The sequence below is a fragment of the Podarcis raffonei genome, chromosome 7, assembly GCF_027172205.1.
Source record: "Podarcis raffonei isolate rPodRaf1 chromosome 7, rPodRaf1.pri, whole genome shotgun sequence".
Classification (NCBI taxonomy): domain Eukaryota; kingdom Metazoa; phylum Chordata; class Lepidosauria; order Squamata; family Lacertidae; genus Podarcis; species Podarcis raffonei.
Genome location: NC_070608.1, coordinates 24,937,216 through 24,964,569, shown reverse-complemented (window position 1 = coordinate 24,964,569; position 27,354 = coordinate 24,937,216). Strand labels below are relative to the sequence as shown.

Genomic DNA, 27,354 nt, shown 5'->3' with positions numbered 1-27,354 from the left:
TACCATATAGCATATATTCAACACAAAAAACAATGACAATTTGTTGTTGACAAAGAACAGCTGGACATATAAAGGGCCCCATTACCTTCAGTAGCCTAGGGCCTCATCAAACCTAAATCCAGCCCTGGCTACATCTGTAGCAGGTGGTATATGTGCCTCCATATGTAGAGTACAAAGGGAACTTTTACTCCAGAAGTGTGCTCAGGACTGTATGCTTTAGTAATTCAGCATGGCTAAAGTATACTAGGTATGCCTTAGTAATTCAGCAAATAAATCCAAGTGACTAATTCAGGTTAAATGAGGCAATTGCTTTTATTTAAAGATTGGCAAGAAACACAAATTCCAAAAGCATCTATTAATGCAGCGTTTCATTTGTTTGGGTAGACACGATAGGGATTACGTAATCCCTATCTAGTGTTGCTGCTGCTGAATACTTAAGTGTGTCTGCATTCCCACCTCCAGAGACAAGAGGCGATGATGGCTATATAGTCATTCTGCAGATGGGCATCCCTTTTAAGAAATGAATCAGAAGAACAGAAACAAACAGCAAAGGTTGTTGCTTATCTACCCATCCAGCTGCAGGAAACATCTGTATTATGACAAAAAGAATTACTCAAACAGCTGGAATGAAGATCACAGATCACCATGTTAGTATGCAATGAAGCTGAAAAGACTTGAACCAATTCCTTGCAATTTAGGAGAAAGGATTCCAAGTAGATTTGGTAATGTTTATTTTAGGTGGATGAATATTAAGTGAGGAAAGATTTACATGAGATTTCTCCACACCCAGATTTCCTCAGTAGACCCCTACCTGAACAAAATAATTTAAAACTTAAAAGAAAACATTTTTCTGAAGTGCATTGCAGCAGCAGCTATTTCTTTTCCCACTCTTCTCTTTCAAGTCTTTCACGGATGACTTCTTTCAGATATGGCTCAAGATAATGTTTGTCCTAAAAAAAAAGAAAAGAGTTAAGGATATTGGACATTTCATACCGGGATCTTTTTGTAAGAGCAGCATCAACAGTAACATGGATTATCTGATACTTCACCACCATTTTAGGAACAGAGCAGGCAGACCTAAATTTAAAATGCTTAATCCATAATTCACCAACTGGCCTTTCCTGCTACAATTATTACTTGTAGAGTCATTTCCCTAAATTTGTGTGATTAGTAATGCATCTGCCCTACGAAACATCTTATCGGTTACTGAAACTGTCATACAGAATCAGTCTAACTTTTGAGTCTTGCGTTTAAACATGTTTACAATTAAGCCCTGAAATAAGTCAAGCGTCTGTTAAGAAATTTTTCACCACCAAAAATCAAAGAGCTTTGAGGGTGCTACTGATGCTAACAAATTTATCACAGCACAAATTTCCATTGACTAGAAGACTAGTTCATGAAGGCTTATGCCATAATACTTGTTAGTCTTTAAGTTGCTACTGGATTTGTGTTTGCTGCAGCTAGATTTGCAAATAACACTGATACACCTCTAGACATCTTTCACTCAGTACAGTGGTACCTCTGGTTAAGTACTTAATTTGTTCCGGAGGTCCGTTCTTAACCTGAAACTGTTCTTAACCTGAAGCACCACTTTAGCTAATGGGGCCTCCAGCTGCTGCACGATTTCTGTTCTCATCCTAAAGCAAAGTTCTTAACCCGAGGTATTATTTCTGGGCTAGCTGGGAGTCTGTAACCTGAAGCGTATGTAAACTGAAGCGTATGTAACCCGAGGTATTGTATTGTACAGTGGTACCTCGGGTTACAGATGCTTCAGGTTACAGAGTCCGCTAACCCAGAAATAGTACCTCGGGTTAAGAACTTTGCTTCAGGATGAGAACAGAAAACGGCAGCGGCGTGGCAGCAGCGGGAGGCCCCATTAGCTAAAGTGGTACCTCAGGTTAAGAACAGTTTCAGGTTAAGAACGGCCCTCTGGAACGAATTATGTTATTAACCGAGGTACCACTGTACTAGTTGTTAGCCAGCAATGATCTCCATTTCACTGTCTTCTCCTCTGTAAAAGCATGCCCAAGGTGCAGGTCAAGCTGTTGGTGGCTAGGCTATGTGGCGACATTAAAGGTTTTGGTTACACTGCAACTTTGCCTCATATGCTGTTTTCTTTTTTTACTTTTTCTTATACAGTGGTACCTCGGGTTACATATGCTTCAGGTTACATACGCTTCAGGTTACAGACTCTGCTAACCCAGAAATCGTGCTTCAGGTTAAGAACTTTGCTTCAGGATGAGAACAGAAATCATGCTCCATTAGCTAAAGTGGTGCTTCAGGTTAAGAACAGTTTCAGGTTAAGTACGGACCTCCGGAACGAATTAAGTACTTAACCCGAGGTACAACTGTATAAGTCATGGGTGGCATCACTGGTATAGGATGAAAAACTGTCTGAGGCAAGCAGACAGTTTTCATCCCAGACTGCCCTTTACCCCTGGTGATCCCAGGGCCTGGGGTGAAAAGATTTTGTTCCTTAACAACTCTGATCTATATTACAACTATATTACTTTGTTTTACAGATTCTTATGGGGCAGATTATGACAAAGCTTGACCTTCTCTACACAACACTGCCCTTGGATTCTATATTTTGATCATGCTCAACTATGACAGAACAGAGAACCATTTTTTAAAAAAATATGGAGATAGAATTATAACCCCTCCTGCAAGACTCAAGGTAGTTAATACTACAAGTCATGTATAAAGTACCTGATTATGCACTATTAAGTTTCATAAAATTTGGTTTTACTGCACCAAACCTGACAAACAGCAGATTAATAAGGAGACAAATATATCCTCCCAAAGCAAGACGTGATCAGCAGGGAAGACTTGATTTCTATAGATAAGTTGTCCCAACCACATTATGTTCGAAGATGCATTCAGTTATTACGATCACATGCAAGTTTCTGGCTGTGATCTAGATCTGCTGGATCTTTTGGCAGACTGCTCACATAGCCTGTTTCCACTCATGTGCTGTGAGTGAAAAGTGTGAGTGTTCCCTTATCTCCTCCCAGCCATGTTTTTGCTGAAGAATCACAGAGTAGGTTTTCTGCAAGTTCTATTCCCCTCAAAGGTCTGAATTGAGCCATGAACATTCCATCCACCCAGAAGCTAATCTACAGCCTTAGATTAGCATCACAAGAGTTAACCAGTACTCAACTCAATTCATCAACGTAATAATCAATATTATGAACAGACACCATTCAGTGGTTTAAAGTCATACTTAAGTCAGTCATGCTTTAATACAATGGAAATCAATGGGACTTAAGTCATGATAAATAACTTACTTGATTTCAATGGGACTAAATCATGACTTAGTTAAATCCAGTTATCTTATGTTGTCTGACAAGGAAACAATGATGTGGGATGGAAAATTTCCCACTACTACACTTTTTCTGTGGAAAGTTTTCCATTTCTAAAAAATGCATTATTTCATAGTTGGTTACAATGAATGGCTATACCAGCAAAATTGGGCAGTTTCAAATTATAATTAACTCTTTTCATGTATTTATTCTTAGGAAGTGTGCATGTATAATTCTCTCTCTCACACACACATCTACTTATAAACAGAAGTGTTAATTAAAATCCAACTATACTTAATTGAATATGCTAAGCTACATCCTAATTGAGTCTTTAGGGCACTGGAAGATTTGATACAAAGATTTCCAGAAAACTCCTATTAATGGGAGAACATAATATTTATGCTGAACATAATATTTATGTTAGCTTACAACCAGCCTTCCCTAGAAAACTGGGTTGACTCTTATTATATGAGTATGCAACCATACCTCTTCATATTTTATCCACTGTTCCTTCGGAAGTATTTGTTGCCTCATGGACAAGTCCAATGCTCTCTTGATGCGAAATAATCTCTCATTACGTACATCTTCAGGAAGTCTCCTTATCGCTTCTTTCACATCTTCATTTTCATACACTGTATCATCTCGCATAAGTCCTGTAGCAGAAAGATGTTTCTCATGTTAACACAAACGACAGCTGAACATCAGTAGAGATTTTTTTAAAAAAAAACAACAACTTTTTTTTTGGTAGGAGTACCAAGACCAATGGCATCTCTCTTCACTAGCTCTAGAAATTAATTTTTAGCAGCTTATTAGCTCCAAGTGCCTGGAAACATGTATTTTAGATGAACGTCCATAACTCACAGAACATCCCACTGATAAAGCTGCAGACTCCAAAGCAGTAAATATACACCCAAGTCAGGCCACTAACCAAGAAATGATAGCTCGACCTGCTCCAGACCATTCTGAAGCCATACATAGGCTATTGCAGGCAAGAATATTGCTGGCAGTAGCATGTGCCCCTGCTGCACTTTCAGCAGCACCCCCACCCCCTAACACCTGCCAGAAGTGCTATGCAAGTCATCAATAGTTTTATTACTCATGCTAGTTACAAATTAGGTAGCTGATACTTGAAACCCAATGAAATTAACTTTCATAGTTTTTAGGCAATCATGTATCGGGTATAAATAATATTTTTTTTATCATCACCATCATGCGTTGTAAGTTGCCCAGAGTGGCTGGGGAAACTCAGCCAGATGGGCGGGGTATAAATAATAAAAATATTACTATTATTATTATTATTATTATTATTATTTGATCAAAATCCAGTTTACAGAGAAGGCAATCAGTTCACAGGGAGGGGATAACCAAAGATGTTAAGATCTTGGGTAGTACTAAGCAATGACTTTTGCTACTGTTTACTTTTGCTCCTCTTCTTCTTTGGGGATACTGACAATTAGTAGGTAGCAAGCAGGACAAATTTTGCTACCAAGTTAGGTTTAGGCCAGGCTGTTGTAGGGCTTGGAAGCAAGCAGCCTTGTTCCTGTAACAGCTAACAAATTTTGCCATAAGGAAATAAGAAGCTAAGTTCCACCCACATAAACTGGAATATTTGGCACTTTTTATCATGGTCATACGACAACATCTGGTTGGTCAACTGACAAACCTAAACCACCCACACCTGTATTAGATTTTGATATATATTTTACTATTGTTTGTGATCAAAAACAGGGACAGCCAACTTCTGTATTCTCAAAGGCCACTGGTTTACCCAGATTTATTTAAAACTGCCCCATTTCTTTTCTGCAAAAAACCCCATGTGGATAATAAAAATTAACACACTCAGTCACAACACCAAGAAGAAGAATCCAAAGAAAGATACTAGCAGAAAGTGGACAAAATGCAAGATAATTCTCCCCCCACAACAAACAGACTCTTCTTAGTCAGGTTCCAAACCAAACAACTTCAACAGTAAAGGGCTTCCAACACCTACCAATTTTGTTGAATCCAGCTGCACTGTAATACCATTTGCGAATACTATCAAGGAGACGACCACTGGCTGCAGCTGGAAGTATTAATGACCACTGTTATTTCAAGAGTATAACTGGTAGAGGCATTTATTCAGACACAAAGAATCTACAGTATTTTAGTTTGCTTTTATAAACATGCAACATTTGTAATAAACAGAAAGTAGGAACAACAGTTTGGATGCTGTGCACTTGTCAACAGGATGTAAAAACACAATGCTACTCAAAATATCCATGAAACAGCTATGTAACAGAAGATGAGATGAACGTTTGCTTAGTTATCAACCCCACCACCTGCACCCACCATCTATTGTGCATTAGCAGCTATGCAACAATAAACAAATCATGAAGTAAAACCTGCCCTCAACTGCAAGCAGTGTCACTTCATAGCTTTTCTCAAAACAATAAGCATTTTAACATGTTTAGTGCCTTCAAGAATTACTACCCCTTTGATCAGGGGTCGGCAAACTTTTTCAGCAGGGGCTGGTCCACTGTCCCTCAGACCTTGTGGGGGGCCAGACTATATTTTTTTAAAAATATATGAACGAATTCCTATGCCCCACAAATAACCCAGAGATGCATTTTAAATAAAAGCACACATTCTTCTCATGTAAAAACACCAGGCAGGCCCCACAAATAACCCAGAGATGCATTTTAAAGAAAATGACACATTCTACTCATGTAAAAACACGTTGATTCCCAGACCGTCTGTGGGCCGGATTGAGAAGGCCACGGGCCTTAGGTTGCCTTTGATAGTTGACAGTATATGGCTAGATTCATAATTAACATTGTAGTACGTGCACTGCAAGCAGTGTTCGAAACTCCCATTGCTCTAGGTGCATTTTGCGACAGGGAATTTCATTAGTGTGAGCAGTTTCTGATCTCTGAGTGCAGTACTGCACCTAAGATTTCAGATTAAAACTGCAGTGGAAGGAAAGGAGAACCTTTTTCTGCCTCCCCACTTCCATCTACTCTCTGAAGACTGGAGAAGAGATGCTCTTAAGAATATCAGGGGGGTGGGCAGGGGAAGGACTAGACTATGTGAAAAATGAACATAATATTTTAGCTGCAGTTCATTCATTTTCAGTTTTGTATTATTGTTATTTTAAAAAGTGTGCCTAGACACTTCATTGTGGCGCCCATAACCTAGGTTTATGGTACTATTTAGCTCCTAGCTTTCTAACACTGACTGCAAGCTGGGGAGGAGACACATTCAGAAGGATGCATTGTGTTGCAATTCACAAGCTAAAGGAGACTGACAGGTGTGCTACTTGCTGCTGTCCTAGAGGGCCATTTGCCACCTGTTTGTTTCAAGAGACAAGGGTGGCCAAAATGAAACTCCCAAATGAGCTTTTCATTCATCTACTCTTTGCTTCCCGCATACCCTTTGATTACTTAGAATGAAGGTCCTCGTGGGGTAATTACAAATTGCTACTGGTGCACAGAACGAAGCCTGACTATAAACAACTAAATCAAGCTTTTCGGGCAGCAAGAAGATTCGCCTACTAACCTTTTGCTGGTTATGTGGATAGCAAGAAGGGGGGAGGGCGATGAGGCGGACCTCAAAGCAGCACGTGAATAAGGGTCCCACAAGAGTAACACCCTTCGCTACAGAAACTCTTAATATTGCCTGCGTTGAACGCGAGGTGGCTTACTTCTGAGTATGCCCTTAAAGGATTACACCATGGGTAGGCAAACTAAGGCCCAGGGGCTGGATCCAGCCCAATCACCTTCTAAATCCGGCCCATGGACAGTCTGGGAATCAGCGTGTTTTTACATGAGTAGAATGTGTCCTTTTATTTAAAATGCATTTCTGGGTTATTTGTGGGGCCTGCCTGGTGTTTTTACACGAGTAGAATGTGTGATTTTATTTAAAATGTATCTCTGGGTTATTTGTGGGGCATTGGAATTCATTCATTTTTTTCTTCTTCAAAATATAGTCCGGCCCCCCACAAAGTCTGAGGGACAGTGGACCGGCCCCCTGCTGAAAAATTTTGCTGACCCCTGATTACACTATGGAAAAACCCACAACCGCTTGGCACGCCAAGAGTTAACAGAAGGCGCCCCGTGTCCTCTCCGTCCCCACCAGGCAATCATAACCTCTCGCACACGCCCCGTGTATTGCCACACAAGCGCTGGCGGGCCCCCTCGACCATTTTCTTTCACCGGGAAGCTTCCCGCCCGCCTCCCTCCCCGCTGCAGCCCCTTCACCACCGACTCTTCCCCTCTCCTCACTCACCCGGTGCCCTCGCCGCCATCTTGACGACCTCTGAGGAAACGCGCACGCGCGCCGGCGTTCGGGAAAAGCCCACATTCCCCCTTTCAGATCACGTGCTCGCAACCCGCCTACCAACCCACCGCGCTCCCTGTTCTGTCACGTGGGTTGCGCGCGCCTGTGCGTCCCTACTCGGCGGCTGGACCATAGACTCTTTAAAAAAAGAAGCGTGCGATGTGATTTTCTGTCGCGTGGAGCGTGCGCTTCCTGGTTCGTTCTGACGTTCAGAAAACGTGAGAGGCTCCGTGGACCCTATGGAAACAAGCGTCGCAACGGGAGAGTATCAGCCGTGGGGGAGCTTCTCAGGGCGGCAGGCTTTATTAGGCCCCAGTCCACGCCCCATAAATCGTGGCTACCCGCCTCACACCTGGCAAGGGCAGGTGCAGATGTAGGTGGAAAGGAGCAATGGGAGTTTGAAGGTGATGGCGGAGGAAGGAAGGAAACTTAGGTGTCGATTTGATTCTGGCTATAGTTCGACCGCATGCACAGCTTCTTTGGAAACAGCGTATTTGGCCAACTCTGCATTTCACCTTCCAAATACTGCGCCGCAAACGACTGGTTGGAGCCCTGCCTACAAAGAGAACCACAGTTTCCGATAGGGCTTTGTTTTCTTAGCTGTAGTTACTATGCAGCTATGTTTTTACCAAACAAAAAACCCCAAACAAGAATCAAGCTACACTGAGAAAAATGATAATAAAGTGTAGCATTTTAAAAATCAAGAAATCCAATAGCTTACTATTTCCCTGTGCTGTTAAATAAAATTGGAGGAACTCCAGTAAATGATGAGGGTGGGGGGAGATTGCAGTGCCATTAATGCACTCCTAACACCAGGGGTTGAATGCTTGAAATGAGTGGTGTGCTACATACCCAAAAATGTTCCTAGAATAAGCACCCAGTAAGAAGACTCATAACAAAAGCTGATGCTGGTAAAAAATTAATGAAGGAAATGAGCACACTGAAAAAGCCATTCATCTGTGGGTCTTATCCATTGCCTTTCTTCATCGCTAATATAAAAGTAAGGCCTTTGATTGGTAAATTCTCCTGTTGCATTCCAGAAGACTATTAATTCCATACCTGAATATTAACTCCCTCCCTTTTTTGGAGCTAACTTTCACAACCATATTAATAGTTATTAACTGGAACTGCTGAACCTTGTTAGGTTCAACTTACATTTCCCAACCCACTTGTAAAATGCAATGTCTCTCACCACCTTACAGTTCTCAAAAAATATAAACATAGGAAATAGCTCAATGTGTTTCATGTGTACCCTTGGCATCATCGAGAAAAGTGTGGAAACAAGACTTATTTTCTGAGTTGGACCGCCACTCCTTTAAATGAATATTGCAAAGTACAGAACTGACTAGCATGGCAAGGAACAGAAATTATGTACTGGTCCTTAGAATGTGCTATGCAACCACTTTTGTGGTTATACAGCAGTACTACTGGCACACAAAAGACACAAAGCCCTGAAATAAGATTTGTAAAATAGCTGATAAATAGAAAGCCTGGCCAATTGCCATGGCATGACCTATAATTAAGATGGCCATAGTTACTGATATTAACTACAGATTTGGGGCCATAGTAATACTAGTACTGACCGATTAGCATTAGTCTGCCAAAAATCAAAAAGCCTCTTAACAAAATGTAGTGAGGGTTCCAGTTACTCCTTTTTATCCCCCTTGATTTCTATGGGCAGCTCTCACTTCTATTACTGGGAACATTTAAAAATATATTCTCAGTGTGAACTGGGACATGGCCTATCCTGACAATGAGGTGGCTCTTTCTACTTTTTAAATTAAGTTTTTATTTCTCTGGCCCCCTTTTGCAGCCACTCCTTTCCATTCCCCACTGATCTGGTTTTCATGTGGTGTTTTCTTTTCGCTGTCAACATTTTGTGAGCAGCTCATATTGGACTGGATAGCTCAGTTGGTTAGTGTGATGCTGATACTGCCAAGGCTGCAGGTTTGATTCCCCATATGGGGCAGCTGCATATTCCTGCATCACAGGGGGTTGGACTAGATGACCCTCAGGTCCCTTCCAACTCTACAACTCTACAATTCTAAGACTAAGCAGCACTATTACTATGGCCAAGTAGAATGAACATTGGCCTTCAAGTCAAGAATTATATATTTTTTAATTAGCCAATGTATTTTTTTAAAAAATGATGTGTTTTTAACACTGCACACTGCCCTGTTATTTCATGATATGGCAGAATAGAAATACTTTTATAATTATCCTTCTGATTGGTTTGTGGCAATATCTACCTTTTACAAATAGTGTCATACCTTGGGTTACAGACGCTTCAGGTTGTGCGTTTTCAAGTTGCGCACCACACAGAACCTGGAAGTACCGGAAGTACTGGACGCGGCGCTGCGGGTTGTGAATGTGCCTCCTGCACGGATCACGTTCGCAACCCGAGCGTCCACTGTACTGTATCTGTGCTGGGCTGAACTCAGTGCACCTATATATTAGTTGTGCCCTCTTCTAAAGAAATTTGTATTTTTTAAAGGATTCTTTATTGGTTTTCATAACCATATACCAAAACTTAACAGAAAAAAGCTCCAACAAATTCCCTCCCTCTCTTTCTCACCAGCAAGTCGGTATTATTGTCTTTATTTTGGGTCTTCTTTTGGTATTTTTTCAGCAGTACAAAATATGCCTGTTTGTATATTTTTAAGATGTAGGATTAGATGTAGGTGTTCTCAATGAAGTAGCTTCACAAGTTGTCATTTTTGCCACAAAACATGCAATTAAGAAAAACACCTTCAGATTTATTTTATTAACAAAGTTTTTTTCTTTTCTTTTACAGTGTTTTCAAGAAAATGCAAAAGTCTTGTTTTTCTGCTTTGGCAACTTCTGTGCAGAACACATCATCTGGCAGGGATATCAGTTTTTCTAAGGAGATATAATTGGGCTGTTTTGGATCATATTGTGCTCTTCCAATGAATTTAAGAAACATGTGTCTTTCTTTGATTCGCAGCAGCTTTGAATTAAAAACCTGAAATGAAAACAAGATCAATGCTAATCACGGAAATTGCCAAGACTGCCCTCCTATGTACACTTACTTGCTAGTAAGACATACTGAAAACAGTAGGAGTAACCTGTTAGCTCAAACCTGCCCACATTTACTATGTGGCATTTAAGGCTAACAATCATATCTGCAAATTGATGCCATTCTACAATATATTAACCTAGGCCTTTCCATCACACAGTTTGTAGACTACAGAACTTTCCCTTCAATACAGTCCCCAGTTTTCAAACTTCTTCCTATGACTGCAGTTAACTAGGTAGCATCCAAGAGTCTCACCTGAGGAAAATGAACCATCAGGCTGTGGGGAATGCCCATGACGTTGTGCACGTAGTCAAAGATCTCCGTTAGCTTCCTTTTGCTTATACCTAAATTCTTGGGGATTCTGTGTGCAATATGCCGAATTTCATTCTTACTAAAACCAAGTTCCAGCTCATACACCTGAAAAAGAGTGATTGTGATGAAGTCGGCTAATGTAGCTTAAAACACATCGGGAAAGAGGGAAATATGTTGATAAGTGATGAGACACAGGAGAGAGACTTCTTTTTATTGTATTGTAGGTTGAAAACTTGCAATAAAATTTCAGGTAAAAAAAGGAGGGGCACTTCTGTCGCAACCTGGAAGCTGCCCAGGCAGCTTATAAAAAAAGAAGCAGCACAAGCACGAAGCCTCCATCACATTTGTGCAAACTGCCAGGCATGAAGTATTGTCCTTAGTCTCATACTTATGAGGCCACCACAATTCTTTTCCATAAAGCCTGAAGTCCTCTCTAGTACAAGAGGAACATGCATAACTCTTAAATTATATTGGAAGTCTAAAATTGCCATTTTTACTCACGAAAAAGTTCTAATGATCCCTGTTTGTGCCTAAGTCTTTAAAATGCCATTTTGTCATTTGTCCCTTCAAAAACCCGAATAAAATGGCACAAGGAGTTTTGGGGGATACTTTGATGACCCTTAGGATCTCATGTCACATACGGTGAAGGAGTATCGCTGAGCTGACTCATGCCTCTTCATTCCACTGATTGATGCTTTCCGTCATCAAGAGACACCCTAACTGAATCAGAGTTCCAGTGCTTGAGCAAAGGAACCAGTGGCAACCCTTCTCTCGGATTCCAGCATCCACTTTGATAACGTTTTTAAGTAGCAGATTCTAAGACCAAGTTATTATTCACGCTACATTTTGCTACCTGACAAGTGTTAAGTAGTCCTGCCGTCTGCGCAGCCCTATTTAGGCTGCTGTACTTCTTATATTTCCTGTTACATCTCTTAAAGCTTTTCTAAGAGCTTAAATGGCTAACTACTCTTAAGATACTATCCTAACTTACCTTCAGATTTTCTTTAATAGGCTCAAGACTGCCAGTCAGTAACCTTGGAAGACGAGTTACTACATCTCTGGTCTGTATTTTAAATACAAGGAAGGAAAAAATAATAGTAAGTAAAGTAATGTGTATTAGATAATATCTGCTTAAGATAAAATCAATCTGTATTTGCATTTCTTTACCAGACATTTTTTTAAACAGCACTGTATTGTTCTATTTGAAAAGGTGTACATTTTCCACTGGGTGAGCAAAAGGCCCTCAATATGTGTTATTTTTCCTGCACAGGGGTATTTTTCCTGCACATGTGGCATTTTCCCTGCACAATAATGTGTGAAGAGACTTATTTATTCTAACATGATTACATTCAAACTTCTACTTACGTCCACCTCCGCTTGCGTTCATTTTGCCCAACGTCCGCGGCAAACCCGGAAGTATCCGGTGGGGTTGCCGCCATTCGCGCATGTGCATGAGCGGCGATCGCCATTCACACATGTGCAGAAGTGGGCAATCGCCACCCGCACCTGTGCACCACGGCGCCTCTCCCAGCGACCCGTTTCGACCTCTGGACGGACCTCCGGAATGGATTATGGTCGTAGGTAGAGGTTCCACTGTACATGCAATCTTGGGCAGGTCACTATTGGAGCAATGCTGTGCACCTCTCCGCTGAAGTAAGCCCCACTCTTCAATAGGACATACTCCTGGGTGTGTACAGTATTTCAGGCTGTGTCTCAGGATCAATGAATATATGAATATCTTTCCTTCATGTATATACTGTAGGGTACTGCATGCGTCAGGGGTCGCAAAGTGCCCACTTCACAGCCAGAGGGAGCAGAAGATAAGCCCTGCAGTGCTTGGTAGAAGTCTTTCTATTTTTTGCTTTGTTTCATGGTCTCTGACCAAGGATAAACTGAAAGATCACCCAAGCCAGTGATGCCACTAATTAATGGAAGCCCAAATTAAGGAAAAGATCAGCCTGGGTGACTCTTTACACAGAGTTTCACCCTTCATGCTGCCTGGAAAAATGTATCCTGAGGATCCAGCCACCACAGGGAAAGGCTTGAGTGGGGTGGAAGGAGTGCTGGTGTGTTCAGACAGCTTCCCTAAGGCTGGCTCCACTCGCCTAAAAGCCTCAGCTCTGTAAGCAGAAACTCCAAAGCTACTTTCTGGAGTTCTGTTTGGGATTGTATGGTTTTTGGCTCTGCCCAGTCTTGGGTTGCTGTTGACCGCCTTCCACTGTTTGCGTTGTGGGTGGGGTATGGCAGCTTTAGGGAACATCAGGTTTCTCCTCTTTAACTAGCCACAGAAGATCCCAGCACCCTCTCAATATTCTGGGGTCCTGGGGCTACTTTTAAGATATGTTCTACCGCAGGCCAGCCCCCTATGCTGCACCCATGATGTGTGTGTATTTGACAAAACAATTTCAAAAAGGCTTTCGTAGGACAAGTTCTCAACATATTGTGTAGCTCAGGCATGGCCAATCTTGGCCCTCCAGATGTTTTGGGACTACAACTCCCATCATCCCTAGCTAACAGGACCAGTGGTCAGGGATGATGGGAATTGTAGTCCCAAAACACCGGGAGGGCCAAGTTTGGCCATGCCTGGTGTAGCTGAACCTCCATTCTGTGACCTTGTTGACTGAAATTCCAAGTCAATTATTTATCTGTTAGCATAGGCATTATTCCATGTAAAATTAGTATTTCAGGATAACTAGCAATGAACTTGTAATGGGTGTTCCTCAAACATCTGGATGAACTAGTTTGAACTGTCCGCACAAGGTTGTATACTTTATATATGGTTCTAAGAAGATAATAGTATTTTAGAAGCAGTATTTTAGGTCCCAGTAATGCGAGAGATATTAGCTACCTGCTTGTAGAGTTTGTTTAGTTATTTTAACAACAGGCCCTCCGGCCCAATCACCATGACCCAAGTGAAAACAGAAGGCACCTTTTGCGAATTGAGTCCAAGTTCTTTTTGGAAGAAACCCAGCCTATTATCCAGTCTTTCCACAGAAAAGAGGAGTAAATATGGAGCCCCTGAGACCATCTGTGCAATTGCTTCCTTGCTGAATTTTTTTGATGTTAGATAAGCTACCCTGGAAGAAAGAAAGATCCAAATTAAAATGAAGGAAATAAGAAAGGCCATCATTTATCCAGCTCTGCCAGTTCCTCAGCAGTATGTTTCAAAATGACGGATGTTTTAATAATATTAACAAGCAAAGCTGCCAAGAAGAAGGGTGGAAAAGTCTGCAGGTATGACAAAAGCAAAATACCGTGATTTCCAATTAACGGCAAAGAAAATAAACACACAAAATTTTACGCCTGGATTAATTTAACGATTTCCAGCTGTATTTAAACAAAAATTATGTCAAGACCAGCCCATGATCTTACTATCCAAAATGGCTTGCACTGAAAGAAATGTCCACTTTCACAATCAAAACTGGCAATTTAAAGAAGGTGATCTGATGAACTAAAGGGCATCTTTAGAAGAAGAAAAAAGTAATCACAGGAACAATCCTAAACATCTACATCCTACACCGACATACAGGTGAGGGAGAGAAGCAAATCAGGTTAGCTGCCACTACTACCAATGCTGCCTGCTAAAGACTAGGCCTTTAAAGGCTATGATATGCCTATTTAATCGGAAGGATATAATCCTAGGTTCCCTACCACAGTATACTCCTCTTAGCCGTGTCTTTTTGTTTCCACTGAGAAGGTGAAGGGAGCGGAATGGAACTAGTTGTACGTTGTGAAATTCTCCCTGTAACCAGGGAGAAGGGGAGCCACAGAGGCAAGATAATCTGAGCTGAGTGGCAGAACATCTGCCTTGAACACAGAAGGTCCCAATTTCAACCCCTAGTACATCCAGGTCGAGCTGGGAGAGACTGCCTATCTGAAACCCTGGAGAGCTGCTGCCAGTCAGTACTGACAATACTGAGACCAAGATGGATAAATGGTCTGACTCAGTTATAAGGCAGCTTCCTATGTTCCTATGACTTGTTCCCTCCGACCAGCAGGGGGCAACCTTTTGCAGATGAAGGGCCACATTGCCTTATGGGAAACCTTCTGCAGGCTGTGCATCAGTGGTGGGAAAGGCCAGAGGCAAAAAGTGGATGCAGCAATCCATGCAACTCTTACTTGTGTATAGTAGGGTACATGATAGCTCAGTTGGTAGAGCATGAAACTCTTCATCTCAGGGCGTGGGTTCAAGCCCCATGTTGGGCAAATGATTCCTGCATTGCAGGGGGTTGGAATAGACAACCCTTGTGGTCTTTACAATTCTAGCATTCTACGGTTATATAGTAGGCTACTTTCCAGCGATCTAAAAATCAGTGGTTTGCATTTACAACTGCTGCCTCTTCATTCAGGCAAGCAAGAAATATTCCACAGTTCAAAGACACATTCCAAGCAGGGCAAAATCACTCCATGAAGAAACAGTGAGGAATGTGTCCTATGGAGAATCCTGAGGGCCAGATATAGAGAGCTCTGGAGGGCACAACCAGCCTCCCCCCCCCCGCCTCAGACCATCTTAACATTATGCTCAGATTGTGAGCCCCTTTATGGACAGAGACAGAAATATTGGCAAAATTATATATTAGGTACCCTTACCCCATGGAATAGCGGGATACAAACCAAATCAAATAAAGTAACACCTATTAATTTAAGGGGTTTATTTCAGATAGGACAGATTTAATAAATATTTAATAAAAAATTAATAAATATTTAATAAATTTATACCCTGCTTTTCTCCGAATGTCTCAAAGCAGCTTACAAAAGATGCAGAATAAAGCATACAATATCTCATTGGTGGCTCAGTCACAAGACTAGGAAGCCTGTACACATCTAACTACGAGCACAGGGTCCAGAGACATACGCTGAGTTAGGCAATGCTAAACAAATTATTTTCAGTGTAGTCTACCAGCTGTTGCTTCAGCCCAGGTTTACAAAATACCACATCCTGCTTCTATTGCATCAGCTTATGCTGCCACTACAGGAAGATATAAAACATTTGCATACTACTGCATTTACTTATCTAAAAAGCTATCTGAGTTTAGGCAAACATCATTTAGGGTCTGTTATCACAGGAGCAAGAAAGGTGCCTTTTGAAACCCTGGCACGATGGCTGTTGCCAGTCCATGAAGATAATACTGAGGTAGATGGACCAATGGTATGAGCTGGTATAAGGCAAATTCCTCTGATCCTAATTTTAACTATTAATTTGGTAGGTAACAGATATGAACACATTTTGCAGCAGCACCAGTACAACTGCACACTAGATTTTAAACCTGCTGAGATGCCCCAAATGCCTAAACCCAGCCAATTTTGAATCCTTTTCCCCCCTGTTAATTGCATTCTATGTTCTGGAGAGGTATGTAGGAACTACAACAAAACAGAGCATTGTGGAGTGCTCCTCTTCAGGGTTCCACCCACCATTGTCTTCTTTAGATATACTCCATTATATTCCCCTGACTCCTCTCCCTTCAACAGTCACCTAACATTTCATGGCCACTAAGCAGAGTAGACTCATTCCTTAGTAGGGCCTTTTCAGGGTTTCCCACCCGTTTTTCCTCATCCTTGAATAATTTTTCTTCTTCTGCAGATCTTGGGGTTCACCCAAGCCTGTAAACACTTGTGTCATGCACAGGTATGGTACTCTTTTGGCTACATAAAGATGCACACTTGAAAAATGTTTCATGATTAGTGTACATATTTATGAAGAGATCGTATTGATGCCTCATTCTTGAGAGCCATCATTTCACTGCTCCAGACTGTCTGAGTAAGTTATTGTGTTAGGCTTATGCTGGGTCAATACAATTACCTGTCTGGTACATAAAGCTTTTTATTGCTCAGCTTTGCATTCTTTCTCTGAAGCGGATACTGGCAATTGCAAAAATGACACTTTCACTTTAGACAAATAAGTCTATGCTCCTGTTCATTCTGTTTTAACTGCATTATGTTTAGGATGAAAGGACGTGGGTGGCGCTGTGGTCTAAACCACAGAGCCTAGGGCTTGCTGATCAGAAGGTTGGCGGTTCGAATCCCCGCGATGGGGTGAGCTCCTGTTGCTCGGTTCCAGCTCCTGCCAACCTAGCAGTTCAAAAGGACATCAAAGTGCAAGTAGATAAATAGGTACCACTCCGGCGGGAAGGTAAACGGCGTTTCCGTGCGCTGCTCTAGTTTGCCAGAAGTGGCTTAGTCATGCTGGCCACACGACCCGGAAGCTGTCTGCGGACAAACGCCAGCTCCCTCGGCCTGTAAAGCGAGATGAGCGCCGCAACTCCAGAGTTGTCCGCGACTGGACTTAACAGTCAGGGGTCCCTTTACCTTTACCTATGTTTAGGATGCGCTGCCTTAATAGGCTGAAATCTTCTGTTCATCAGACTGAACAGTGTGGGTGTCTTTCAACCAGAACCGTCAATTAATAACAAGCCTTCAAGAGGAAGGATGAGACAGGAGAAATGCATTTCTAACCAACTTCCTACTTTCCCCATTTATTTTCTACCGCTCCACCCTGCCCAACAGCCTCTGGGAATAATTCCAATGACAAAGAATGTTTGAATTTTAATTCCACTCCTACAACACTATTTTTTGTGTAGTTGCCCCTACACCTAGGTTCATGTTTACGACACAAGATTAATTCTAATCCTTCTTACTTGAGAAAGCTGTCCTTTAGCTTAGCTGGTGTCTACATAAAGCTAAACTGTTCTGACAACTGCCATGTTCAGAAGAATGTCTGGAACAAAATTCTGCAGTTATGATTCTAAATACTTTGCTATTTCTGTTGAAAACAGACCAAGTATCTCCCACGCCCAGCTTCAGAAAATGTCCCAATGAAAGCAAAACCTATGTATGAAAAAGGTTTGCTCATTTTGGGACTCCATTTGGAAATAATCATTTTCAATAACGGAGTCTGACCACCTTCTGGATAGCATAGTCAGCATCTGCTGATGCTGAACACTTGAAATTGTGGAATAGGATCACCAGCTATCCTTCCCCTACTACAACATTTGAGTGAGAAGGACAGCTTAAGCAGACTGTACAAAATCCCTGAAGCAAAGTAACATATTTCAGGCATACACACATTAAATATATGAATATTTCAGGCATGTGGATAGATGAGAGATGATAGATGAGAGAGAACAAGATAACAGATTGATGAATACAGAAGTCATTTTACCTTGTCTTTAGATCTTCCACTTCTTCTCTGAAAATATAGGGATTTCTTGTGATAAATGGCCCAAGCTGCTTATCTTCCAAGCCAACATCCTTGAGAAACAGGATGATGTTTTTTATATCTTTTTCAAAGTCCAACTTGAGAAGTAGCTGGCCTGCAGCTGAACGTTTTTCCACTTTGGACAAATCAACTCCTGTAGCACATTCAAACATAAATTTAGTGGGATGCTTAATGAAAAATTCTGGATTTCTAATAGTGTAAGAATGTACAAGTTCACGCAAAGCGTCTTTAATGCTTTTTTATGGTATGTAGCAATGTTATCTAGTGCTGCCAAAAGGAGCTATGATACAGCAGCTATGTACTACTGAGGATAATGGCAGAATGGACTCAAAGGCAGCCCTCAAGTTTTTACTTACTGGGGTTTTAAAATCTGCAACAAACAATCATATAATTGTGGACTGATTGAATGGGTTGGTTTCACTCTCTAGAACAATTCTCTGTGGCTCTCCATATGTTGTTGGACTATAATTTCCATCATTCTCGACTACTGGCCATGCTGGCTGGAGCTGATGGGATTTGGAGTCCCCGCCTGGAGAGCCATGCATTTCTCAACCCTGTTCCAGATGAAGCCATTCAGAAAAATGCTGTCATAGGCATCTTGCAATTCAACACAGTACTTTTGCAAACCTGAAGCTGCAAATCTTACGGTCCACGTAGCTAAAATGAAGCCGTTCTAAGCAAGATCTCATTTTTCACCGATTCCTCACAGTTCACACCGACCTGCTTCCTGCCCTTGAAAAACGTGAAAGATGCTTTTGCAGTGCTTTGCATTTTCCTGCCCTCGCTATACCCTTCTTGCTTTGTGGTCTATATTTTTGAATACAGGGATAGCCAACATGGTGCTTGGACCACAACTGCCCAAGCACTACGGTCAGTGATGATGGGAGCTGCAGGTTCAACATCTGAAGGGCACAGCTACCTCTGCTCTATACATTCTGCTGCTATCATGCTGTGCATGCAAAACCATTTTTTGCCATTTTACTGTATCAAAAGCAAATAATGACTTTGTATGCACAGCATCATGATACAGGAAGAGAAGGCTGAAGAGTCTTTAGCGTATCTTGATGAACTTGCCCGGTGCAGCTATGCTTACCTAAAAGCACCAGCTTCTGCAGTGTTTCTGAATGATCGACATAATCTTGAAGCGTGAACGATTCAAAAGGAAGTGGTGGCTCAGCCCTGATCTGAAGAGCCTCATCTTCCAAAACTTCCTCAAAAGGGGATGAAGGCAAAGTGTCTTCTAATCCTGAAGGTCATTAAGGAAAAAGAACCATTGAGAAAACAACAGATGTAACATTTTCTCTCTCCCTCTGCGCGCGGCGTTTACCTTCACAGAGGCCAGGGGGAATACAATTCCACTAATTCAGGGAAGGGAAATTTCACAATTTAAATTTAGAACCAGAGCGATCATCAGCTTCTGCAATGCAGAAAAAATGAGCATAAGAACAGAAAATATACACTGAACTGGGAATGGGTTAAGTTACTGTCACATTATTTCATTATTGTGGACAATTCACAAGTGTTCACTGATCCCATTGTTCCTGTTTGCCTGACTTTCAACAGCAACTGAGATATTACTGTTCAAAGCAACAGAAGAATAACAACAGCAGGTGGAGCCCTGGAGGCAGACAATGCATAGTTATTGAGGAGTCCTATCCTATGTATTCCAAACAGGGATGGGGTATCTGCCATTTTCAAGTTCTCTCAGTTTCTCATTTTCCAATCTTAAATTAAGTCCCCTGTATTTCCGTATCAGTTTGCTTTTTTTAAAAAAGTCCTCATGATAATACACATTATTATGTACAATTATGCCTAATTATACACGTTTCTGCAAAGGAATTCTGCCTAATATAACACTATTTTCTCCTATACAAGCATTTATACAAACTTTGCCCTAGAATATGCACTTCTGTACACATTATTTGACAGGAGAACTGCATTTCAAAATTTAGAGAAGGACGGTGTGAGGAAGGACTGCGTTTTGGTTCATGTATTGTTTCAGAAAGTACAAATTAATTATGTTCACCTAAATGCGAATTGAATCAAATTCCACCCCCTCCCATCCCTGATTCTAGAAGGATAGCAGACTATAATTTAAAGGTGAACATTTAGAATGCTGGTGGGCAAGGGACAAAAATCACAGGGACTTCACTGTTCTCTTGTTGTGCTGGCATGACCTAAGCCATGGTTGGCTTAGCATTACATTTCAAACCTGGGCTCATGGTTTGTCTCTCTCCAAACAGGCCATAAGCCATAAACCAGGATTTGGATGCAAAACTAAGCCAAACCATGGCTTAACTCCCAGCAGTGCAGGAAGAACTGAGCCCTTAAAGAGTTCACTTACAAACAATAATTTGGAAACACAATCCAATAATTCCAAGCCTCTTTACAAGCAACGCACAAGAAATGAGGTTAAAAATCTAAATTTTAGATATGGTGTTAGGAGGGTCACAACTTTCATACTTATTTTATTCGTTACGTACCTTCTTCATGCAATGCTTCGGTATACAAACTGGATATTATTTCAGTTTCTGGTCTGTTAACTAAGGATGAATTATTATCTGGACTCTGATTCAGTGCAGTGCTTGAACTACAGAATCGTAAATGGTTATCAAAAAGTACAGTCTTAGAGTTCTTTGACGCTAGTTGACATGAGTATCTGTAAGGACAAAACAATGGCAATCCGGATTGTTGAAGAGGAAGTGTCCATGATTTGACAGTTTGTTTTCTTAGCTGTTTTGCACTATTCACAATACTGTTTTTCTTTAGCAAGGGGAAACATCTGGATATCTGTCGAGTCAATGAAGCCATCTTAGTCAATATTCTGTCAAAATTGAGAAAGAAAATGGTCAAGGGAACATTCAAACCAATTTTGTATGCACAAAAGTTTACACAGGAACAATTAATGAATTCGATTAATATTTAAGCAGAACTGAAGTGCATTCAGTACCATTTTGCAAAAGTATTATTTCACTATGTTTACCATATAGCAAAGGTCTAAAGCATCCATCCCCAAACTGCTGCCCTCCAGATGTTGGACTACGAATTCCATCATCCCTAAGCATTAGTCATACTGCCTGCGACTGATGGGAGATGTAGTCTAAAACATCTGGAGCATATCAAGCTGGAGAAAGCTGATATAAAGCAATATAATATTACCGTCATGCTGCATAAACGTAGAGTAGCAATACTTTCTTGAAGATGTTTTTGGAATACTCCAACAATCTCTGAGTCCTACACAGCAGCGGGGTCCCACTGCCAATTCTGGAGCTTCCTGGCTGTGCGACTCCCATCTTCTTGCTGTCACTACCCATTTCCCTGTCCTTTCTCAGCAACAATAGGAAGGAAAAGGAATAGCAACAGCAGCCTCCACTCACTCACCCTCCATTCCTCTGGGTAGTGATACAGATCAACTCCAGAGCGGGTGGGAGGCAGCGGCAAGCAAACGGATACTGGCAGGAGGACATGGATCCATTCAAGAAAAAGTGCCCACTGTGGACATGAGTACCTTTTGAACTTGCCCAAACCTCCCCGCACAGAACCCCTGGAGCTAACACTGCTATACCACAGAACATAAAACAGAAGAAAATGTTAGCTTAAAATATCACAATTTTACGTTATTTCAGGTTTGTATATCTCCCCGTGGGGTGTAAGAATTGACTACAGTAGTCAAGCAAGGACACAGACACACACTCTCTCTGGCTTGTTTATGTGCCACAAATAAATTATGAACTCTGGTGCATTTAGGCTGGCTGGCTGGCTAAGATGACTTGCTGCCTGGGGACTGCCAAAAAAAAAAAGACTGCTTCCATCCTAAGTCCCATCTGCACAGCCCCACTCCACATCCTTGGATTCACAAGTATTGTGGGGGTATAACTCCCATCATCCCCCACCCGTAGTTAAACTGGCTGGAGATGACTGGAAAAGTTGCACCAGGATTTTGCCAAGAGCTGCTCCCTGGTATGGTATCAGGGAAGAACATGGAAAATGCTGTCTGAAAAAATCCCTAGATTTGGTTGTGATATTAATTTGAGTGTCTTTTTGTAAACTGCTGTAAGTGACTCTTGGGGTTCCAAAGAGGGGCAAAACTAATCTACGTAGACAACTGCTTGCGTCAGAATTGCAGCTTTAACTTCTATGTAAATATGGACAGAATTGGGCCACACATATCCTGTTGTGCTCAATGGCCCTTGCTCTCAAGGCAGTGTGCACAGAATCCTACCTTCATTCTCCCAGCACACTGCTACATAGCCTTATGCAGTTTATCAGGAGAAGGGCCTTAGCTCAATGGTAGAACCTTCCATGCAAAAGGCCCTAAATTCAATCCCCTGCATTCTCCAGGTGGAGCTTGGGAGAGTGTAGACCAGCTGCTCTCAACATTGAGTCCCCAGATATTGTTGGGACTATTATCTCATGCAGATGACCACAGTGCCTAGAAACAGATAGGTGGACTACATGTCCACAGCAGTGACCAAAGGAGAAATGACTGCTGGGAGGAGTGCAGAGAGAAGAAACCCCATGGTGTATTTGAAACTGGAAGCCTTCATCTGCCCAAGCTGCAATAAAATATGTCTCTCCCATACTGGTCTGGCACTGTAACTCTCAAACTGTTTGACTTTACCCTGATGGCGCACTCTTCCATTGTCTCTCAAGACAGCTGGATGCCAACTAAATTGCAACAACAAAAACAACTACAATTTTATTATTTCCCCAGCCACTCTGGGAGGCTTACAGAATATATAAACCATAATAAAGCATCAAACATAAAAAACTTCCCATTACAGGGCGGCCTTCAGATGTCTTCTAAAAGCTGTATGATATGATAGTTCAGTTGGTAGAGCATGAGACTCAGTCTCAGGGTGGTGGGTTCGAGTCTCAGGCTAGGAGAAACATTCCTGCATTGCGGGTGTGTGTGGACAAGATGACCCTCAAGGTCCCTTCCAGCTCTGCAATTCCTTGATACCATTCCCATCATCCCTGACCCCTAGGTCCTGCTAGCTAGGGGATGATAGCAGTTGTAGTCCAACCACCTCTGGGAACCCAAAGTTGAGAAAGGCTGGTGCAGACAATACTGAGCTAAATGGACCCAGCAGCCTGACTCTATATAGGGCAGCTTCCCACGTTTCTGGTTGCAAACCCCACTGAACCCAGAGACCGGGCTTTACTTCCGAGCGAAGCATGCACACTGATTGGGGCAGAGAACCGAATCGAGATGAACCGAATCAAGAGGCCCTTCGGGGACGCAACAATAGAAGCCGCCGTTCCAAAGGGGATTCCTGGAGGGGAAGATGAACTCGGACCGGCGCCAGGTCCGCAGAGTCCAGCCCCTCGCCCTCCCTGAGGCCCGGCTCTGACAAAACCTTCTCCGTATCGAGAGCTAAGCGAGGCGTTTACCTGGCGTCCCGCCGGCGCCGGGTTGCCCCTGTCAGGAAAGTCCCCGGCTCGCCCCAGCCATGCAGGCCCTCGCCTGCCCCGGACTCGCTGCTGCGGTCGCGCTTCCCGCTCGGGCGAAGGCCTCTGACGCGCGGGAAGGAGGCGAGGCTCCCCAGCCGGCTCCTCCCCGCGGCCTGCGGCGGCCCAGCAAGGCCCGTCCCTCCGTCGCGCCTCCTCTCCCCCCGCGTCCCCTCCTGGGGCCGCCGCGGCGCCGCTGCAGCAGCCTGGACAGCCGCCCAGCGTGCTCCCTGCCATCTTTCCACCCCGCGCCGGCTCCTTCGGCCGCGGTCGGGCTGAGGCGGCGGGAGCGGGGCGCCCCCGCGGTGGCCGCCGGCGAGGCGAGGAGGAGGCGGAGGAGGAGGCGGCCGCCGGTCGGCGAGGCGATGGCGTCGTACATGGGCAGCCGGACCCTCAGCAAGGACGACGTGAACTACCGGCTTCACTTCCGCATGATCAACGAGCAGCAAGTGGAGGACATCACGCTGGAGTTCTTCTACCGGCCGCACACCATCACCCTGCTCAGCTTCACCATCCTCAGCCTCATGGCCTTCGCCTTCACCAGGTGGGAGAAAAGGGTTGGTGGGCGGGCAGCGCTGTGGGAGAAGCTCCCTTGGGGGAGAAGAAGAAGAGGAGCCCCCCTGGGGCATTTAGCGGCTGCGGTGGGTGGGGATGGCGACGGTCAGCCCTGCTGAGGCGGAGAAGGGCTTGGTCCGGTTCACCACCCGAATGAGGAAATCTCTCACGAGTCCTTATGTTCCTCCAGGGAAGAAAGATGGGCTGCGGGTGCCATCGGTTCTTCCTATGCGCGTTTACCGAGGTGTAAGTTCCACTAAGGATTTTTTTTTAAAACCCTCAAAAAAATAGGCAAGCCCCCCCCCCGTTATCTGAGAAAACACAGAATCGCACAGTACCCTTTTCCTGATGAATTTGCAAAAGTGTCAAAATCAATGGAAGCAGCAGAAATTCGTTTTCCTTATAACCCTGGTGTTTATTTGCTTACTTATTCCCCGCATCAATCAACAGTTCAAGTAATTGATTCTGAAAGGTATTTAAATAGGTAGCATATTCATTCATAAATGTAAATTCGTTCATTTTCCCCAGATGCATCAACCCAATTGATGGATTCAAAAAGGTATGGAAGATGAATTTGTTTATAATAAAGAATTCATTCATTGGTTTCCCCAGTATACCCAATGATCAACCACCCAGCCAATCAAATTGAACTAAATACAAATTGATTCCCCCCCCCGTAAACTCAGTTGATGTAATCCCTAACAGAATTAAAATGAAAACTTTAATTCCTGTCAATGTAATATATTCCTATGTATAGAATCAGCGTTACCAGTTGCAGACTTCAATGAAATCCCTAATCCCTAAAAGTAAAGCTTTTTATGTATACAGTTAACTTGTTTGCAGTTTTTTATTTATATTTATTATATGTATTTATTCATCTTTATAAGCCAGCGAGCGTGAGCAACAAATGCTATTCAGAACCACAGCCAGCTCCAAAAGATCTGCACACCAAATGACGAGAACACACACAACATAATTGGGCAACCCCAATCCACAGAATTTATCTCAACAAAGCACTATAAACCACCTCCAATAATGCTAAACCTAAGGAATCTGAATGCAATTATGAATTAGGATGCAGAAATCCTGCTAATGGTCCACTGCATGGAGCCTGTTAAAATCAAATTAAGGGCCCATCAATAAGTCCTATGTGTAGAAGACCATGAAACCCCGGCACAATGAGTCTCTGCAGACAAAGCTGGGAAGGCAAAGATAGAAAACTAATGCATTGCTATGCCTTGCTGTTGGGCTCTTCTAAATACACCAAGCACTAAGGAAGGAAAGCAAGGAAGCTTACAGGCCAAAGCAGCTGATTCACGTTCCTTCACTTCCAATGGGGTGCGAGCTCTTCAGCGACAATGTAGCACGTGGAGATGCCACTGCAAAGAGGAGGGAGGCTGAGGAAATCAACGCTGGTTAGAGGAGCATTACTTGTGGACCCATTGGGGTGACTGTGGTCCCTGGGGATCTGCAGCCCACAGGTTGGAACCATGGCTCCAGTAGACTAGGCGAGAAAGGCCTGAGAGTGAAATATGTGGAGCAGAATCAAAATACCAAGCTAGGCATGAGAAAAATCCTTCTAACTGGCCAGCTATCTAGAAGTTCATTTAGATTCATACGTTGTTGGACATGGTAATTTAATGTATGCTCCCTTTATGTAACTTTGCAAATATGGTGGGATAGGTTTAGTAAACAGAGAACCTTCTGAAGTTTTCATTCCCCACCCTGTTCTTGTCAAAGCATGCTTCTAGCAATTACTTCCCTCTCAAATTCATAAAGCTACTCATGGGAAAGAGGTTTGTTTGTTTTTTAAGTATCTTACAGCACTTAGCTGGCAGGTGTTTTGAATTGTTTCCCTAGGGCAAAGTACATCTGATACACTTCGTACAAAAGTATTGGTCACTTACTGAGCTGTCAGGCTTTCTGGATAAATTATAACTCTTCATTTATTAAATTGGAGGTGGTTTTAGGGCTCTTTCAATTTCACAAAGTTCCTACATGGAGTTGCCTTTCATATCAGAATTAGTGTCAAACTGCAGCATGTAGACCATAGCACATAAGAGTTTTCCATCTCTTTATGTAGCTTTGTGTGCCAGAGGATCGCTGTCACCAATCACAGTTTCATACTATACATAATGCAGTGAAAAAGCCATGAATGCATGTGATCTGTGCGTACACCTTTTGTACTAGTTTCAGGGCTGCTATACTATACTAAAATGTGATGAAGTGACTATAAATAGTAGGCATCAGTTTGCAGGAGAGATGAGAAATGCTAATTAAGAACCCTAATGGATGTGCATTGCTCATATAGCACCTTTCTGAAAATAGTTGAGCTGAACTGCTTCCCCCCCAAAATACAGGAGGATATATAGACACAACTTTCAGTGCATGGTTGCGTTATGTTGGTGTAGTTCGTTTCAATTAAGCATAAGTTTAAGAAGTTGAGTACATCATCAGGGTACATTATAGGTACAGGTGATATACAGAGACTCTTTCCATGAGTCTGGCTAAGACCAGCAGCTAATTGGCTCCTCTAGTCCCGGGCTGCTAACACATATTTAAAGCACATTATCCGCCCCCCGCCCCCCAAATCCTGGGGACTGTAGGGTCATGGGAATTTGAGGAATGAACTAGAGTTCCCAGGATTCTTTGGAAGAACCAATGTGTTTTAAATGTATGGTGTATATACAACTCTAGAGTGTCTCAGTCAACTCCACAACTATTTTATGTGTCTTTTATAAAGAGATGATACTGTGAGCCCCTCTTCTCTGGCCCGGCTGGGACCAGCTGCATTTATTTAATTATAAAAACTATTTATATAATGCTATATCATAAAAAATAGCAAAGTGTTTACAACAGTATCTTTACGCAATAAAACCACGCAAAAATTTGAATTTGGAGACCGTCTATTTACTATTACAGGAATATATATTTTCTTAATTGCCTGCATAAGCTTGCTGACATAGAAAACTTCTCAGCAGGCATTTAAAGGTTAAAACAGAAGGCACCTGCTGAAGCTCTATTGGCAGAGGATTCCACAGGAATTAGCCGGCTTGGTTATTGTTGCTGTCAGATGAATCTTGCCAACTTGGGGGACCAGTGATGCTCCTGCAGATGATCTCAGTGATCAAGCTGGAGATGTAAGGGTTCAGGTTTCTTCCCTCACA

At 42.6% G+C, this 27,354-nt stretch overlaps 3 protein-coding genes across 3 annotated transcripts in view; 1 reads left to right on the top strand and 2 right to left on the bottom strand.

The window, feature by feature from the left end:
- Nucleotides 1-293: 293 nt before the first annotated feature.
- LOC128417217 (cytochrome b-c1 complex subunit 7) lies at nucleotides 294-7,656 on the bottom strand. Its single transcript, XM_053395593.1, has 4 exons — nucleotides 7,566-7,656; nucleotides 5,293-5,364; nucleotides 3,789-3,955; nucleotides 294-950 (listed from the first exon to the last, which is right to left on the bottom strand). Exons 1-4 carry the CDS (start codon nucleotides 7,582-7,584, stop codon nucleotides 873-875), a joined length of 336 nt encoding a protein of 111 aa, XP_053251568.1. The 5' UTR covers nucleotides 7,585-7,656; the 3' UTR covers nucleotides 294-872.
- A 2,708-nt stretch (nucleotides 7,657-10,364) lies between these two features.
- On the bottom strand, nucleotides 10,365-22,272 carry MTERF3 (mitochondrial transcription termination factor 3). Its single transcript, XM_053395591.1, has 8 exons — nucleotides 21,563-22,272; nucleotides 20,665-21,005; nucleotides 19,275-19,427; nucleotides 18,125-18,314; nucleotides 13,895-14,042; nucleotides 11,957-12,028; nucleotides 10,909-11,070; nucleotides 10,365-10,599 (listed from the first exon to the last, which is right to left on the bottom strand). The coding sequence occupies exons 1-8, from the start codon at nucleotides 21,754-21,756 to the stop codon at nucleotides 10,405-10,407; spliced, it is 1,455 nt and encodes a 484-aa protein (XP_053251566.1). The 5' UTR covers nucleotides 21,757-22,272; the 3' UTR covers nucleotides 10,365-10,404.
- Nucleotides 22,273-23,841: 1,569 nt separating this feature from the next.
- The window catches only part of PTDSS1 (phosphatidylserine synthase 1), a 38,383-nt gene continuing 34,870 nt past the window's right edge, over nucleotides 23,842-27,354 (top strand). The window contains exon 1 of the mRNA XM_053395590.1: nucleotides 23,842-24,176. Coding sequence (XP_053251565.1) covers nucleotides 23,998-24,176 — 179 coding nt within the window. The 5' untranslated portion in view covers nucleotides 23,842-23,997. The remainder of the gene's footprint in view (nucleotides 24,177-27,354) is intronic.